This window comes from Camelus ferus, chromosome 24 (assembly GCF_009834535.1).
Source record: "Camelus ferus isolate YT-003-E chromosome 24, BCGSAC_Cfer_1.0, whole genome shotgun sequence".
Classification (NCBI taxonomy): Eukaryota; Metazoa; Chordata; class Mammalia; order Artiodactyla; family Camelidae; genus Camelus; species Camelus ferus.
The window spans coordinates 9,951,423-9,968,760 of NC_045719.1; the positions used below are offsets into that span (position 1 = coordinate 9,951,423).

Sequence of the window (17,338 nt, forward strand, 5' to 3'; positions counted from 1 at the left end):
TAAAAACCTTCAGGGCACCAAGTGAAGGGAGGTTCAGAAAATTAATACTGGTATCTACAAAACCTCTTTTAAGCAAGGCATTATTACTCTGTAGGAGGGCTCCCTGATTTCTCTGCTTCATTTTAGAGAAAGACCTGACATTAGAAGCGGGGTCTTCTGGCCATTTCTCCCACGTTGGGATATTCTGACTTCAGATCACTGTAGAATGAGGTGGTAGAGATGACACATTTTGTTTAATTACTTTGCTTCCTCTGCCTCCTGTCTCTTCAAGTGAGTATTTATAATGTACAGTTCTGGCAAAGCTCCAAATCTTAACTAGAGCTGTATCTGTCTTATATTTAGAATTCAAGAATGGGACAGTTGTCACAGTAACATATACCAACATGTTTATCTGAACCCAAAATAACATCACAGTCCTGACAGTGAGCGGACCCGGGATGCATCTGGCTCTAAGGTTATGTGGCAGGCGTTCTGCTTCAAGGGAATGAGCTGAAGCTGAGGTTTGGAGGGAACGAAATTAAAACTCATGGACAGATAAAAGCATTTCATGAAAAAACATTATATTGGCAAGGTGTTTCAGTGAAGAATGTTTCAATTTTCTCAACCCCTTCTCAACACTGCAAGGTATGTCTGAGTGAGAAGACACATTAACAGGAATCGAAGTTGAGAGCCCTGGTAAAGCTTCTCGGGTACGCTTCCCAGGGACTCAGATGCCTGTGAGTCCAACAGAGGGCAACAAAACCTTCTGTAAGTTAGAGTTCTCCAATGTTATTTCCAATAATGTTGAAGAAGTCCTAACCGAGTCGTCAACTGTTGGATCAAAAACAATTATTTTTGATAGGTAATATATTACCACCTGATTTTTGGCATACAGCTGAGAAAAGGTTAAAGAACCGAATGATATTGCTAGATATTTAAAAAAAAAAACCCACAGACCTCCTACTCCCATCTGTCTATTAATATGAGCGAGGTTTCTTAATCCTTGAATCTATTAAAAATAAGAACATAATTGCTGCTGAAAATTGTTGTCTCATTCTAGCAAAATATGATATTCATTCTCAGTTATCTAAATACAAGTAAAAAAATCCATTTTATGGATAAAATTTATGAAAATGTAACATAAAAGATAAAATGTTACATGTTATTTTGATCACTCATATGGTAGTATCTGTAAGAATAACTTGAAACCTGTAGTACTGAAGTCTTACAGCTATAGAATACAAATTTTTAAATTCAAATTTTTATATGTATTTTTGTGACAGCAAAGTATGATAAGGTAATCAATAAAAGACCTTCAAAGATGAAAAAATTTGGTCAAGATATTAGTCTACAGTAAATATGGAAAAGAAAAGAGTCAAAAGGAGCAAATGGAACTACAATGTTTTCAACTCTTAAATTCAAATCTCTACAGAATTTGGCTCTACTGGATGCCTGTAAGAGTGATACAAACACCGAGTTTTTAAAGTGAAAATGTTGTAATATAACAGATCTTCATCATCTCTTATAATAATCCAACACTGATATTCTATGACTCCAAGATACCACATGTGGCCTTGGGGGCAGATGCCTTCTCCAATTTTGGGCCTGGATACCTCGCTGCCTCACCCTGCTGCTGGCCCTGGTTTCCAAAGTCACTAAGGATGGACACCCAAGGCCTAGCCTCTGAGTGAGTCCTGCTGAAAAATCCTAAAGGGATGGGAGAGAAGAGGGGAAAGAAAATACGGGAAACAGAGGACAATGGATTAAGAGATTAGAGTCCTTTAACCAAAGGACAATGGGAGTAAAGAAGTAAGGAACAAAAAATTCAAACGACTACTGGATATCAGTATTCACTCTGAGCTGGGAATCTGTCTGGTAAATGCTTCAATCACACAAAGATTTAGGATTGAATTCCAGTTATGGACAGTATTCATTTCACATAGTATAACCCAACATAATTATGGGTAACATAATCCTGTCCAAAACAGATTGGGAGAAAAAAGGGTGTCATTAGTTTTGGAAATCTAAGTCTCTATATTCTTTTCTAGAAAAAAGCAAAGGAAAATGTGTATGTATGTGCCAGTGGAGGAGGATGGGCAAGGTGAGCCCGGCCGGAGGAGGTGCGGCATGGGCACTGAGGCCCAGGATGACGCCCGCCTGAAGAAGACACTGACGTTCCTTCCTGATGAGGAAGGAATCACATGAGACCATGCCTGCCAGATATGCACCTATCACGAGCTCTTAAAAAGCATGTCTTCCAAACAATGATACTCGGCCATAGAATTATACCACCATAAATGAGGGGCATTGATTTTTGAAAAACGTGGGGACCAGACCCCAGCTGAGTGTGGACCGTGGGCGGTTTCCAGCAGGACTGCTCACACGCCCACTCTCACCTGGTGTGCTCCTCAAGCCGACAGAGACATCACGAAAAGCTGTTTCCATGATCACATTTCCTCCGCTACTTTAAAGACTTATTATTATGAAATTAAGATACTGGGAATGTGAAGCTACAGGAAGAGTCAGCTGAAGGGTATGTGTGTAGCTTCTCTGACTGAGATTTACCCGCACCGAAAGGACCTGAAGTGTTTGGATCATTAAGCACAACAGAATCACAAAAGTGCAGCGGGGGATTTTTTTTTAAAGTGCCTTCATTATGAAGTATATAATAAAATCTATGGATACTAACATTTTCCCATTTTTGATCTATTATCTTTTGGGAGGTAGGAGGCAGATATTGGAGGGGTCGATACCAAAAATTACTTTTAAAATTTTTATTCTAGTGATGTTACTTACATTTCTCTTTCAAGAATACACTGTGCTTTAATCTCTGTGGTTGCTCAACACTTACACCTTGACTGTTCCTGCTGCCCACGAGAGGGGAGGCGCACGACAGAGCCCAAGAACAAGGCCTCCAAGTGCCACATGACTGCTCCTCAGTCCACGTTATAATGTGTTCCTGTAGGATGTTAGTCTCTGATAAAACCTCAGCAGAAAACATTTTCCCAAAATATTATCTCCCTTGCTGATCTTTCTCTGTGACTTTATTCAGTAACTTCTAGGGATACAAGTTTGAAAACATCCTGTGGTATACCCTTTCTACCCAAACAGCTCTGCTTTTATTTGCTTTTATTTACAATTCAGCCTTAAGTATTTATTTGTACAAACAGTCCTGCACCTAAAAATAAAAGTAAAATCATTCCTCTACAGAAACAGAGTATCTTTCTAAGCATGACAGGTACAAGCCAATATTTCTATCGTTTAAGAGAATGGTTAGTCTCCATTCAGACAGAATGCTTGCTTTAGGCATAAACTAGACGATTATTGGTCACTAGCCTGAACAAACTCATGACACTGCGACTAACTCTCACACCCAGTGAGACAGGAGGTGGTAGGAGACAGACTGAAGCAACAGAAATACAGAAAACTGTACTTTCCCTGAAGGCCAAAAAGACTAAACCACACCTGCAGTTTTCATACAAATTCTGCTGACCGAACAGCCTTAGACAGACGTGGCACCAAGTCGACGGCAACTAGGGGTTTCACTCATCCGCAGGTTACGAAATCAATTTAATGAGCTGGAATCAGCATTAATCTAATTTAACAGAAAACATTTGTTGTAATGATGAGCATTCTTCTGTGAAACTGGTTGTAATTTTATATATATACACACACACACACACACACACACACAGAGGTACATTTTGGATCACAATGATAAATACGTCAACCTAAGGGTCTGAAAAATGTTAACTCAGTAGAATACAAGTATTAATTTTTGTCCTGAAGATTTCAGTTCTTAAGAGACTAATATACATAATTGACATTTTATTTAAGAATATTTACATTTGCCTTGAGACATCTGGTTTGTCAAAATAAAATCAGAGCTCAGGTGTTCTGATTCTCATGTGTGATTAACAGCTAATAATAATATTGAGTACTAAGCTAAATCATGGTCTGTCTGAGACATTTTACACAAATTATCTTATTTATCTCTCAACACACCTATAAGGTGCAAATTATTCTCCTAATTTTACACAGGAGGAAGTGCTACTCAGGGATGCATGGCAACTTGCCCAGGGTCTCACAGATGGGGGGCAGCAAGGCTGGGATAAATCTCATTACCCAGCTATAGAAAGCTTAGCCGAATTACTCTCCACATAGGAGGATAAGAATATTTGTTTAAAATAAATGTTTCTGGGATTAGCATCTTGGAAATTACATTTAGGAAGTCGCAGATCACCCTACCCCATGCAGAGAACAGAGACATTCGAAAAATGCCAAAGTGGGCACACCAGCAGCTAAAAGGGTTTCAAGCATCAGAACGAAAATGTTTAGAAAGTGATTGTGCTTCTCAGTATGAGGAAAATTCTTGAAGTATTCCCAGGTTGTACACTAAATTGCAAAATTAAGAAAGGTAATGTCCAGGCAGATTCTTTAGCAGCTCAGGACTCATATGCTTTTAAATTTTCACCATTCTAGTTGTTCAAAGGCCATGCAAGAAGAATTAAGAGAACTTTACTCACAATTCTAGTCTGGCTGATATCAGGTTGGTGATGTGGACTACTCTTTAAAGGAACCCAAGGATTTACGTGATAGTAAATTTCGCCAACTGCTGCCCTCCCCCCAAAACTCAGATCCACCTGCACAGATAACGAAGCAGAGACACATTCCAAGTAGCTAATGCATACCACATTTACAAATTCAAAGTACACAAACCTGCTCTGTACACAGATGCGTAAGTGAAATTATATTCTATACTGTGGGAAGTCTGTTCTTTCTGAGAGAATTTCTAGGTAATTCTATGGGAAATACAAATGTGGAGAGACAAGAGGAAAGAACATTTTCTTTTCCTATTTCCTTACAATGAAAAATCACATTAATGTCGTATCAAATGGCATAAAGAGTGGTTAAAATTCTGTCAGGAAAACCTAGTATAAGAATTTTCCTTATTTCTGATCCTCAAAAGTTTCCATGAACACTGCTGTTCATCACTTGTAGGCCGACATTAAGATTCCCTTCCAATGGATATGCATGGAACACATACCAGCTCAATACTGTAGAACACATAGTTAACTTACCATTCCAATGCATTTTCTGAGGATGCTCCAGATACTGAAGTCATTTCTGGAAAACATAGGGGAAGGCAAGCTTGTTCTGGAAAAAGAAAAGAAAAATGAAGATTTAATTTTAATACCAGTGACATTAGGGGAAAACTACTTGTCATTCACATGAAAGCCACAGGCATACACATATAGACACACCATAAAAATCTGCATTGTATACAAATGACCATCAGGCACATGACAAGCTACTCAGGATCACCAGTCATTAGGGGCATGCTAAATAAAACCACAATGAGCTATATATCACCTCACACCTGTTAGAATGGCTATCACCAAAAAGACTGGGGATTACAAATGTTGGTGGAAATGTGGAGAAAAGGGAACACTGTGCACTGTTGGTGGGGCTGTAAACTGGTACAGCCACTGTAGAAAACCGTATGAAGGTTCCTCAAAAAACTAAAATTAAACTACCATATGATCCAGCAATTCCACTCCTGGGAATATATTAAAAGGAAATGAAAATACTAACTTAAATAGATGTCTGCCCCCTCATGTTTACAGCAGCACTATTTACAATAGTCCAAGACATGGAAACAACCGTAAGTGTCCACTGATGGATGACTAGATCAAGAAGTTGTGGTATATGTGTATGTGTGTGTGTGTATGTTTATGTGTGTGTATATGTACATATATACATACCATAACTTCATGCTTTACATGCATACCACACACACACAAAATGAAATATTATTTGGCTATTAAAAATGAGGAAATCCTACCATTTGCAACAAAATGAATGGACCTTGAAGGTATTATGCTAAGTGAAATAAGTTAGACAGAGAAAGACAAATACTGCATGATCTCACTTACACATGGAATCTAATAACAACAACAAAAAACCCCAACAACAACTCACAGAAGAAAGATCAGATTTGTGGTTGCCAAAGGCAGGGGTTGGCGGGAAAGTAAATTAAAGGAAGGTGGTCGAAAAGTACAAACTTCCAATTATAAGATAAATAAGTACTAGTGATGTAATGTACAACATGCTGACTAGAGGTAACACTGTAAGTAAGACATAAATGAGACATATATGGGAAAGCTGGTGAGAGTAGCTCCTAAGAGTTCTCATCACAGAGAAAAAAAATTTTTTTCTTTTTACTGCACCTGTATAGGATGATGGATGTTAACCAAATCTACTGTGGTAATCACTTCACAGTATGTGTAAATCAAACCATTGTGCTGTACACCTTAAACAGTGATGTCTATTGTTTCTCAATAAAACTGGGAAAAATGTGCATCTTCATAGGCTAAAATAGGGTCAACCTGGGGCTGTATCCTTCACTGCTATTCTGGCCCCTGAAAAATTTCGCAGCAGGTCAACCTGCCCTACGGCTTCAGTACTATCAGATCTGAATTCTCCTAGTCCTCCTGTTTTGATGCCCAGCTGTTTGGACCACCTCAGAGGTACGCTGTCCTTTCATGTACTAACCTGTCTGACGCTGCTGTTTGGTTCAAGACAGACCTACCATATTCTGATACTCAATAAACCACTTAGCTGTTAAATAATGTAAACAAAAATGTCATCCTAGCTTAAGGTTTTTAAGAAATGAAATGGGAAAATGCAAACAATTCTAAAAGCCAAAGTAAATTTTAGGCCCAAAGACACTGACATTGGACATAACTCAGCAACTCTGGATATACTGGGAGACCTTTGCAAATTAACCTCTACAGAAGGGGCATTTCTAACACCTCTGCAGGGCCTGGAAAGTAGCCAGAAGGAGGGTGGCTGTCAGCAACAAAGGGTCTGTGGGCCCAGCTTCCTGGGGCCTCAGCACCTCCGGGGGAGGGGTGGGAGGGGCCCAGTACCACTTCCTGAAACACCCTTATGGTAAGATAATGCCTTCTTTTCCATTATCTTAGGTTATGGTGAGGGATGCTGATTTTCCAGGTGCTGTTTGAAACATATCCATGTATAGAACAGATAAACAAGATTATACTGTATAGCACACGGAAATACATACAAGATCTTATGGTAACTCACAGCAGAAAAAAATGTGACAATGAATATATATATGTTCCTGCGTAACTGAAAAATTGTGCTCTACACTGGAATTTGACACAACGTTGTAAAATGACTATAACTCAATAAAAAATGTTAAAAAAAACCCATGTAAGTAAAATATTAAAGAAAATGTTAAATTAAAATTTTTACCTTCTAAAGAACCTCTGTTCTATAAACTACTTTGCGTTATAGAAGTTAATAAAATTTTCAGTTTTTAAACACATAATATTTTAAGATCCTCCATGGTAAAATTCTTCCGATTTCTTTTTCAGGAACGCACAATGCTCATTTGGCAGATCTGGCTTCTAACCAGCCTGCTGGGTAAGTGGCCACAGATGGTATTTAAATCACACTCTCTGCAGTCCGAGACCATCAATCTCTGTGACGTGAACGAGTGAATTCAGGGATAGAATCCACGCCATTATCTACCATTTGCATGTATAACACAGTTTGAGAGACGTATACAAACTAAATTTCTCATCTTCTGTCTATGAAACAGTCAGTCAGAAATCAGAAATGTAACATATTAACTAGGAAGCTATGAGCCCGAAATAAGCTTTGTGAAGACTGAATGAGGGGCTGTAATTCCCCCCAACAAATGCTTACATTAAATGTATATGTATGTTACTACTCTGATGTTAGAGGGAAGAAGAGCAGAAAAACAAATATTTTGGAAGAAAGCAGAAGAGAAGAGACATTCAAGCTTTATTTTTATATCCAATTTAGAAATCATCTCAGGGTTGCCGGCCAACAATCCCACCCAGAAATACCCTATACTCACTCTCCTGCATGTAACTCTCCATGGTGCTTTATGAAATGTAATAATGACTCATTAATGAGGAAGCTAGGTTACCGGCAACATGAATGATCTACCCTGGAACACAGCCAGAAAGCAGGGGTGAAGGGGACTGGAACAGGGCAAGGGCCATCACGAAGTCAGGGCTGTTCTCTTGTGTAGGACACGCAGTGCCAAATGCACACCCTCCTTCCGACCACGAGGCGGGCAGCAGCGCACCGATCAGAAGCAGCAAGGGGAACGCGGGCCGTGCAGAAGCCGGGCCGGTAAATGACCTCAGGGCTGCTGACCGCATCTAAATCGACAGCGTGATGAGGCTGCCAAAAGGAGAACAGAGCCAGAATATTCCCAAGGGCAGCTCTGCCAGAGCTGGGATCCAGACCTGTGCACCACTCTGAAAAGGAACCTTAACACCCTTACACAGGAGGCCAGGCAAAGGTGTGTGGAGAACATCTCATTAGCAATGGCTGGAGGAAATGTGTAGCCTAGAAGAAACTGGAGGTCTGGGGGACAGTAGGCGTGACAGAGGTCTTGGGGTATTAGAGGACAGGGCCGGGGTGCAGGAGCAACAACACCCCCATCACCCATCCCCGCCAGCAGTCCCTGCACACCTTTCCCTCCACCGCACTGATCAACTCGTGACGCACCACAGGTCTCCTGCGTACTTCCTGACCACATCCCCCAAGGAGTAGGTAAGCTTCTGGAAAACACACGTTTCGCCTACTGCTCTATCCTGGTGCCCAGGGCAAGGCCTAACACAGAGGAGGAGTTTAAGTACTTGCTGAATGAGCTTAAGAATCTGTAAGGTCTTCTGGTACACGTTACCTCATTCATGATGAATCCTGTTTATCCTGTGCTGCTCCAGAGCTCAGGACTAGGCCCACTGGTGGAAGTTACAGGACAGGTGACATGAAGACCTATCTTATAATCAATTCCAAACTAGGGGAGACAAGAGAGTCTCATTAGGGAAGGGTTTCAAACAGATGTTAGAGAATCCCTTTCAGTCAGGGCCCAGAAAGCCACTCCTGCACTGGGCGGGAAGTTGGTCTCCATCTCCTAAGCCAAGATGATGTGGCTAAACACCCCACACGGAACAAGACAGGCCCCCACAACAAAAAATTACCCAGCCCCAAATGTCAGTAGTGCCAAAGCTGAGAAGCCTGTTGTAGTAATAGGAGAGCTTCACAGATAATTTTAAATTTTGTAGTGGCTATATATTTTTTTAAAAAGTAAAAGGAAACAAGATAAATTAATTTTAATACTATACTTTACTTAGTATGTCCAAAATATTAGCATTTCAACATGTAATCGATATAAAACTATTAATGAGATATTTTATACTATTTTCCCATTCCACATCTTCAAAATCCAGTGTGTATTTTACACTTCAGAGTGCATCTCGGTTTAGCTACTGTATGTTTAACAAAGTGAAATGTAGTCTTACCAAAGCAATCAAGTTCTGTTTAATGGAAAAATATTTTATACTGCTTCATTGTTACAAACTATATTACAAAATTAACATAATAAGCCTGTATTAATTAGAATTAAATGAGACCAGAAATTCAGTTTTGCAGTCACACTAGCCATCTACCAAGTGCACAAAAACCAGTGGCTAGTGGCTACTATTGGACATTATGGATTTCTGTGATTACTTCTGAAAACAAAAGGATAGTACTGCTCTAAGATTATGGGGGAAGAGCAAAGAATTGCTCAATTATAAGAGTCTAAAGTCAATGAGAGACAAGAGTCCACAGCATAATCATCAGGAAAATGCTAAACCTGCGATATATTTAAAGTAGAGGGAAAAGTTTTTTTAATTAGGTACATTAAAAAATGTTTTAAAGGATTTGTACTGAAAAGGACGTGGTTCTGTATTTTAAATTTTCACTCCCTCCACCGATGGGGGGAGAAAAAGAATTCCCTAATGATGTTGGACGGGGACGTATGACTCCAGGCAGAAGTAAGAACAGCAGAGAGCAAGCACCAGACTTTCCAGGCTGAAAGCATAGATCAATTATTCTCTTCCCTTCAAGTTTATCTGAGAGTCATTATCCTGAATTCTATGCTTCCTTTTTTCCTTCCCACAGAGAGAAAACACGCTGTACCAGGGACTGAGAGTGATATGCCCTGGTTCTATTTTCAGCCATACAGATGCCATTATGACTATCCACACAACACCACAATAACTGGTCTTTAAGTGAAGGTCCCATCGCAGTAGTTTTATCTCCGTGATGCACACGGCTCAGCTGGGGGCCCCGCCATCACTCCCTGCTGCACAGGGTTGTATCCAGAGCCCAAGATGAACCAAATTAACTTGGGCAGTGTGACTGACAAACGCAGTGCTGGAATCCCCCTTCCTCTGAAAAGGCTGTGCAAGTTCAGGGGATCGCTGTCCCCCAGATCTCTGGGAGATGCTTTTGGATGGCGGACACTATATGGGAGGCTGAGCCTGATGGAGCCTCTCAGACGCACGTGAACTGCGCAGATGCTCAGTCCCCCAGGCCACGCAGGGCCACGGCCTGCCCGCTCCTGCCCACAGATGGCTGGGTTAGACAGACACTGTGCGCTCGTGGAGACCCTCTGACCAAGAGTAGAGAAGGATTATTACAAAGCCAGCTTTGGCTGAAATCAGCTGCCCGGGGTTTCAGGTGTGCTTCTGTTTTCATGAGGCCGCCGAGCTGTGCTGGGGCCCTGTCTGAGGATGTCCGTAGCCCACCGGAACACCAGCATGCGTGGGTGGGCGTCTTTCACTCGGAGGAGGGGAGAGAAGGAAGCAGGGCCGCAGCTCGGGCTCCTGCCTCGGCCACCCCCAGTCCAGACGACACGGCTGGACAAGCTGCCTGAGTTGGCAGCTAGATCTGTGTTAAGTAATGCCTGGGACAGAGAGTGTCTCTGGGAAATGAAGTTTCAGTTTTCTTACCTGTACATTGGTTTTTAAAGAATTAAAAAGATTCTTCGTTATTTTCACAAAGTACAGACATATTGAGATGAAAACATTCGCAATCACTGGTGATACCATCTGCCCATTGATTTTTAGCTTCTCAATATATAAGAGCTCCTTGTATATTATAAATACTTTATTCACCACCTATACTGCAAATAACTTTTTCCAAGTCTAACACTGGTCTTCTGATTCTGCTTACGGTATAATCTGCCAAAACCAAACCTACCTGCCTGGGAAGACTATATATGTTATGATCTTAATGTATATGTGAAACTCTAAATAAACATCTATCTTCCAATATTTTCCCTATGGACAAGATAAAACCACTTCCCAGTCCTATTAATAGTCAAGCCAGATAAAAAGGCAAATCTCTTCACTCATATAAAGTTTTGTAATCTCATTCTTATGCTTTTAGAAATTCAAGTTCTGTATCAAAACCAAGGCAACACAGAACATAAACAATCTTCACAAGCATTTACCACACGGAAGTAAACATAATTACACTGGGGTAACAAGTATGCGCTCATTTGTCAGATTACAAAATAATACGTTATTATATACCAGGTGAAATAATCCATAAAGATAAAGAACAAGCTACTCCCACCTCCGATACCAATGTGACAGCCTGGGGTGCCGCCCTCCACACTCTTCTCCCTGCACGAGCACATACAAGTAGAGATATTTTTTGATATATTACCCTAGAAGTCACAGGGTTTGTTTTTTTTTTTAAACTAAATAATAATATAAGAGGATACCCCTTCAAGGTGATAGATGTAAGTGTATCTTTATGCACAGAGACACAGGCCCATACATGTAACTTTGTATAAGTAGTGTATCATGAATGCCTGGTTTAACAGTCTTTCTCCCCCTGTTCTTTTTGCTTGTCACCCCACATCCTCATCTCTGCCACCACTGTACCACCCTGTAACCCATGTTAAAAACCTGCTATGTATTTTTCCATACTCTTACCTTTTCTCAGAGAGTCACAAACAAAGTGTGCACGTGTGCACACACAAAGCGGCTTTCTGACTTCAAGATTCCAAAACAGAATACCAGTTATACACACTTCTCCATGGTTTGCTTTTCCCTTTCAGTACTTTGTGGAAATCTGTTCCAGTTAAATGGTAAACTAATCCTTTTAATGAATGAGTCATATTCTATGACAAGAATACTGTCTATCAAAGTATATTTTGCCATTCTCCATGAAAGGCATTCACTGTTTTCATTGTTTTGCCAAAACAAACAATGCAGTAAAATCATCTTAATATATTGCATTGCTAATTAAACCTAATGTTTTCATTTCTATGGCAGGGAGTACCAGTGGTAAGACTGCTGGGTCAAAAAGTATCTCTGTTTTACTTTTCCGGGGATGCTGCCCGATTGCTTTCTGAAAAGATTTTAACAATTTTATTTCATCAATCATCCATGACGGCACCTCCCCTCTCTCCCCACCAGCAACAATTGGTGTTAATGGGTGTTCTTACTCAAGTTTTCTCAGTCAGACTAGAAAGTGATACCACAGTGCTATTTTGTTTTTCCTTGACCACCAGTGAAGTAGAACATCTTTTCATATATTTAATGACCACCTGGATTTACACATCTGTAAACTGTCTCTTTATATCATTTGTAACCTCTGGCTTTTTTTCTGTCAATTTGTAAGAATTTGTTGACAGAGACTAATCTTCCACTTGTCTTTTACTAATCTTTCAGTTAGATTGCAAATAGAATCATTTATAGCTTAAAAAAAAAAACTTACAGGCAAATGTGTCTTATCATTTTTTAAAATAGCTTCTGGGTTTAAGGCTTCTTCCCTCAACCCAGGTTTTTTTTTTAACCCGATGTTCTAATTCTTTAAATGACCAAAACACGTATGTGTATCTCAAGACCCTATTTCTACATATAAATAGCTAGGTACCTTTAAGGCATCTGTCCCTGCCCATTCGCAGTGGACCCCTTGTGCCTCTAAGAGTTCTGTGCCCTCTCGCCTCTATGCCTGCCACAACGGGGCCTGCGAGGTCGCCCAGTTTGCTTTCTTCAAGACAGAGGAGCTCTCTCTCCAACAATTCTCTTACCCACGCATTCAGGAATCTTAACAGTCTACATTTTTATTTAGTTTTAGTCCAGTTTCTATCTCCTTTCAAAAGACCCTTGACCACTGATCTGTATGCTTCAGGGAGGAGAGGAAAAGTTCAGTGGTTTTTTTTTTTTAAAGCACCATTTTCACAAATGCTGTGGGCATCACATTATCCCTGAACTAACTGAATTCTACCAGAATGAAGTGTGTGAATGCTAATGTTTAGTGTTTACCCCGTTTTAGACCCCGTGTTAATCACGTAACAAGCATCCCCTCACTGAAGCCTCTAAATAAGCCTATAAATTACACACTCATTAATGAAATAACCTGTCCATGAGTGGTCGAACTGGAATTCTTTAGCTCCAGATCCGTAGCACTTGGGTTTCAGAGTGCAGACTGCCACTCTGCATAAACTTGAACAAGCGACTCCCTACTCTATGCCTCGGTGTTTCTACACAGAGAACGACAGTACTATGTCACATGGTCATGGTGAGGTTCCAGTGCAACAATGCACATACAGTAGTATTTTTTAAACTTTGAGTCCTATTCATTGGTGGTTTGTAAACTCAATTTAATGACTCATATAACCGGCATTTAAGAAAAATGAAACAGAATATAACATCTAACAAGAGCAGGTATTATAAATGAGAATTCTGTTTAATAACACACACACCTGTAATGTATATACTATGTGGTCAAATACTTTTTTAAAAACATTTTCCACTCTGGGACTTGGTCAGTGCTGTACAACACTCAGCCCAGTGCCTGGGAGACAGAAACTCGCGACATCCAGTGGGTACTGATGTTACTATTAACTATTTCAGGGAAAAACCGTCTCATTTTCCTATCTGAGTTGGTCAAGATTTAAAACTGCTACTATGTTCTGGAGGGATAATTTACTTTTACTAATTACAGTTTCAAAAGATGACCTAGAAAAAGGGCTGTTTACTGGACAATATTCACAACTAGATAAAGGTTTACACAGAGAAACAGGTAAGAAGTACCGCTCTTACCCTAAAGGACGGTGGCAAGGCTGTGACATGAGCACCAGTCCCCGGGGAAGGCTCTACACAGGACACAGTGGCCTCACATGTGATCAGATACCGGTGTGGCCAGAGGAGATTTTTCAAACTCCAGACTTGGGCTCAGAACCTCTGGTTCTAGGGCAGGGGAATCTTAAACAAAGGTTCTTTAAAAAGACTTGGTTAGGGCACAATGAAGCAACATGGGAGGGGCTGTTGGTAAAGTTCCTTTCCTCGTCATTTAATAGCTCTTGCTATTCCTTGTTTTAACGTCATACAACCTGGGTGAAAGTGTCCAAACAACATTTTTCATTTACCTGAAATGATGGAAGGGAATATATTAACAAATCCCAAGCCTAATTTGATTGTGCTTTAAACATTCCACTGCCATTATAAAACAGTATTAAAACTGACTCCTGTCTTCAGACTTGAGGGCACTTGCCTTCACCAAACACAGCCTGGAGACATCCAAGCACGGCTCCTCCGTTCAGGCTTCTCCTCGGCACCTACTTGGGAATGACCTCGAACTCAAAGATGCTGTCTATGCGCATCGGAATTTTAAAAGCTACTCTGATGTTCTAACTTAAAGCACTGAGGTTGGCTGGGGTTCCATGCTCTGCTTGAATCCCACGATTCTTAATTTTCCCTATCTTCCCTCGCCCCCACTGTTAATTTCTTACACATCTGCCGCTCACCAGGCTCAGGCCCCTGAGGCTGTGGACTAGGTCTTGCTCTCCTCTGCATCCCCATGGTGCAGAGTAACTTGCACGTAACAGGTGCTCCATGTTATATCTAATGTCTTCTGAAGTTAAAATGGGCCACGGAGAGAAAAAATAGCGGAAAAAAATGAGAGGTGGATAAGGAGCAAATGCGGCATGACGAACACAGATAACCAAATTTTCCACCTCTAAGTCACTTAAGAAAACAGTTTTAAAGCCAAATTCCTTAACACACATTTTCAGTTGCACTTAACAATTAAACATTTGTTCATGCTATTAAATATTCTGAAAGAATCATCAGTTTGAGCAGAATACTCATTTGGATATTTAGAAAAGCAAGCAACAACCTAATTCTAACCTTTGATGCAAGATCAAAAGAATGAACTAACAATCTAATAATTTCATAGAGAAGCAGACTTTATCATGGCAGCACTGAAGATCTGTGTGCACACATGTGCATATGTATTAGGTGTTTTGTACTTCTGTGTGTGTATCTGTGTGCAATTATTAGGTGCTTAGCATCTCTCCTCTCAGCTATCAGAATTCCTCTTTCCTTCTCTCCCAAATCCGTTCTTCCACAAGTACCAATTTAAACATAACCCTAATGTACACAGCTTCTATTTGAATCTAATCATCTGATTTCAATGGCACTACTGATGTTTACTAGATATTCAAAATGAAACAGTCTTCCAAATAAGGAAGCCATTAAAAATAAACTATAAAATTAAATTATATTCACAAAACTGAACATTAGATTTTAAAATGATGTTACAAGAGTACATGATCATAGTAATAAAAAGCCTTATTTTCACCCATCATGTATAATGTTACAGAGTTCATCTGGAATCGCAGTTCACAAATCTATTCTCTTAAAAAGGTTGAAAGGAAAGTGATGTGAGGAGAAGCCTAGTGACCTCATCACTGATGGATAAGCGTATTCTTACTCACAAGTCATGTGAAAAGTATCAAGTTCCATTTTTGGAAAGGTACCACTCCCCTCTACCCCTTCTCCCTCCTGGTTAGGACAAAGAATCATAGAGAAGGCAACACTCTTATTCACCCTCCACTCGCTTCTTGAGAACATGCAAGATTGTTACTGTGCATTTACTGAAATTCTTACCATTAGACTCTATGCTGTGTTGAACCTGCAGATGGAACACCGCAGGTACTCAGTAAACGTTGCTGAGATAAACTTCATGGCTGTTAGTTTTCTATAAACCAGGGCCTGAGGCTGAATAAGCTGTCCCATGATGCATTTATCATGTAACTTTCCCGTAATACTCCTCAGTCATGTAATAGTAATTAAAACTAGCTGTAATATATGTGGATACGTAAGATCTTCAAAGGCACCTTCTATATGAAATATTATGCTAAGTGTAATATATTAACATCAACACAAAACAACTAAAATTCACCTATACAGTTAAATTCCTAAAATCTATCTATCCCCCTTTCAACAGAAGCAAGCCTGGACAAGTTTCAAAAGAGACCTCTTTTCTTGCATGACTGATACTGTAATGTACCTTCTACCAACTTCCAGGTTTGAATTCGGACCAACAGAGGAACTGCAAGTTCTCTCTGCATCCTGGTAACGTCATCTGAAGCCTACTAGACACCAGCACCTCACTTAGGGCTGAGTCAGACAAGAAGGTGCTGGGGACAGCTGGACAGGTATTTAAGCTGCTCCTAGACATCCTCAACTCAAATCAGCCCAGAGGCTTGGCAGCAGGTCAGCACAAGTCTCAGATGAGACGAGATGAGAAAGGGGGCAGTCATATGCCTTTTTAGGTTCTGTGCATCTTTTAAATATCCAACAACTTGTTTTCCTATTTTAAGCTTACTGTGATAATTTGATGTAATTATATATTACTATTTGATTTTGCTGTGTATTCCTAAGATTATTTTTCATTTTTGATCTCAAATAATAAAGAGCCTATGATTATCACTTAACAAATCTGGCCCTACACAGCAAAAAGATTAGGGTGATTATATGTCCTTGTTTCATTTGTTCTGATTTTAAACTTTGATTTTAAAATAGCATATTCAAAATTTCAGACTGATTTTCCTACTGGCTTTCTAAAATTCAGAACTCATGTCTAACTTCAAGTAACACAGTAAATTTACTTCCTACTCTTGTTAGTTTATCAGCATGACTAAATTAAGAGGAAAGCCTGTAGAACCATCACATTTCCAAGCCAAAACAGGCTAATGAAAACATATCTATGAACCAGTTCAGAGAGAAGCTGTCCCTTTGGGGAGCAGGACCCCCTCACGTCAAGCCTACCTCATGGGGTTTGGCACAGATGGGAAGAGGGCAGGACACAGAAAAGCAGACCTCACCCTAGGGACAGGGGGCATGTTTTCTGCTCACCCTTACCTCTAAGAATCACTAAGACTTCATGCAGTGGGAGCTGGAACAGACGTAAACTAACTGAAATGAAGACAGCAGATCATGGTGAGGTCATCTTGACCTAAAGGAAGTGATCTCAATGACGGAGAACACTGATGGAATGCAGGCTGCATGCCACACAGGTCAGAGCCACTACCTTCCGCCCTGTCTCCCCTGAAGGCTGACCGAGCCCCCTGCAGTGCGGATGGCTAAGGAGCAGAGAGGCATGGAGAGGGTGAGCACAAATCTGCCAACACCTCCTCATATTCCAGAAAGGACCCGAGACT

At 40.4% G+C, this 17,338-nt stretch overlaps 1 protein-coding gene across 4 annotated transcripts in view; it reads right to left on the minus strand.

The window, feature by feature from the left end:
* Positions 1-17,338, minus strand: part of OSBPL1A (oxysterol binding protein like 1A) — a 146,449-nt gene that overhangs the window by 20,900 nt on the left and 108,211 nt on the right. For 3 of the 4 annotated variants that reach the window (XM_032467154.1, XM_032467151.1, XM_032467152.1), the window contains one exon: positions 5,061-5,136. In XM_032467154.1, coding sequence (XP_032323045.1) covers positions 5,061-5,136 — 76 coding nt within the window. Of the gene's footprint in view, positions 1-5,060; positions 5,137-8,728; positions 8,750-17,338 lie in introns of those variants that run through there. The other variant, XM_032467153.1, reaches the window with a different exon arrangement.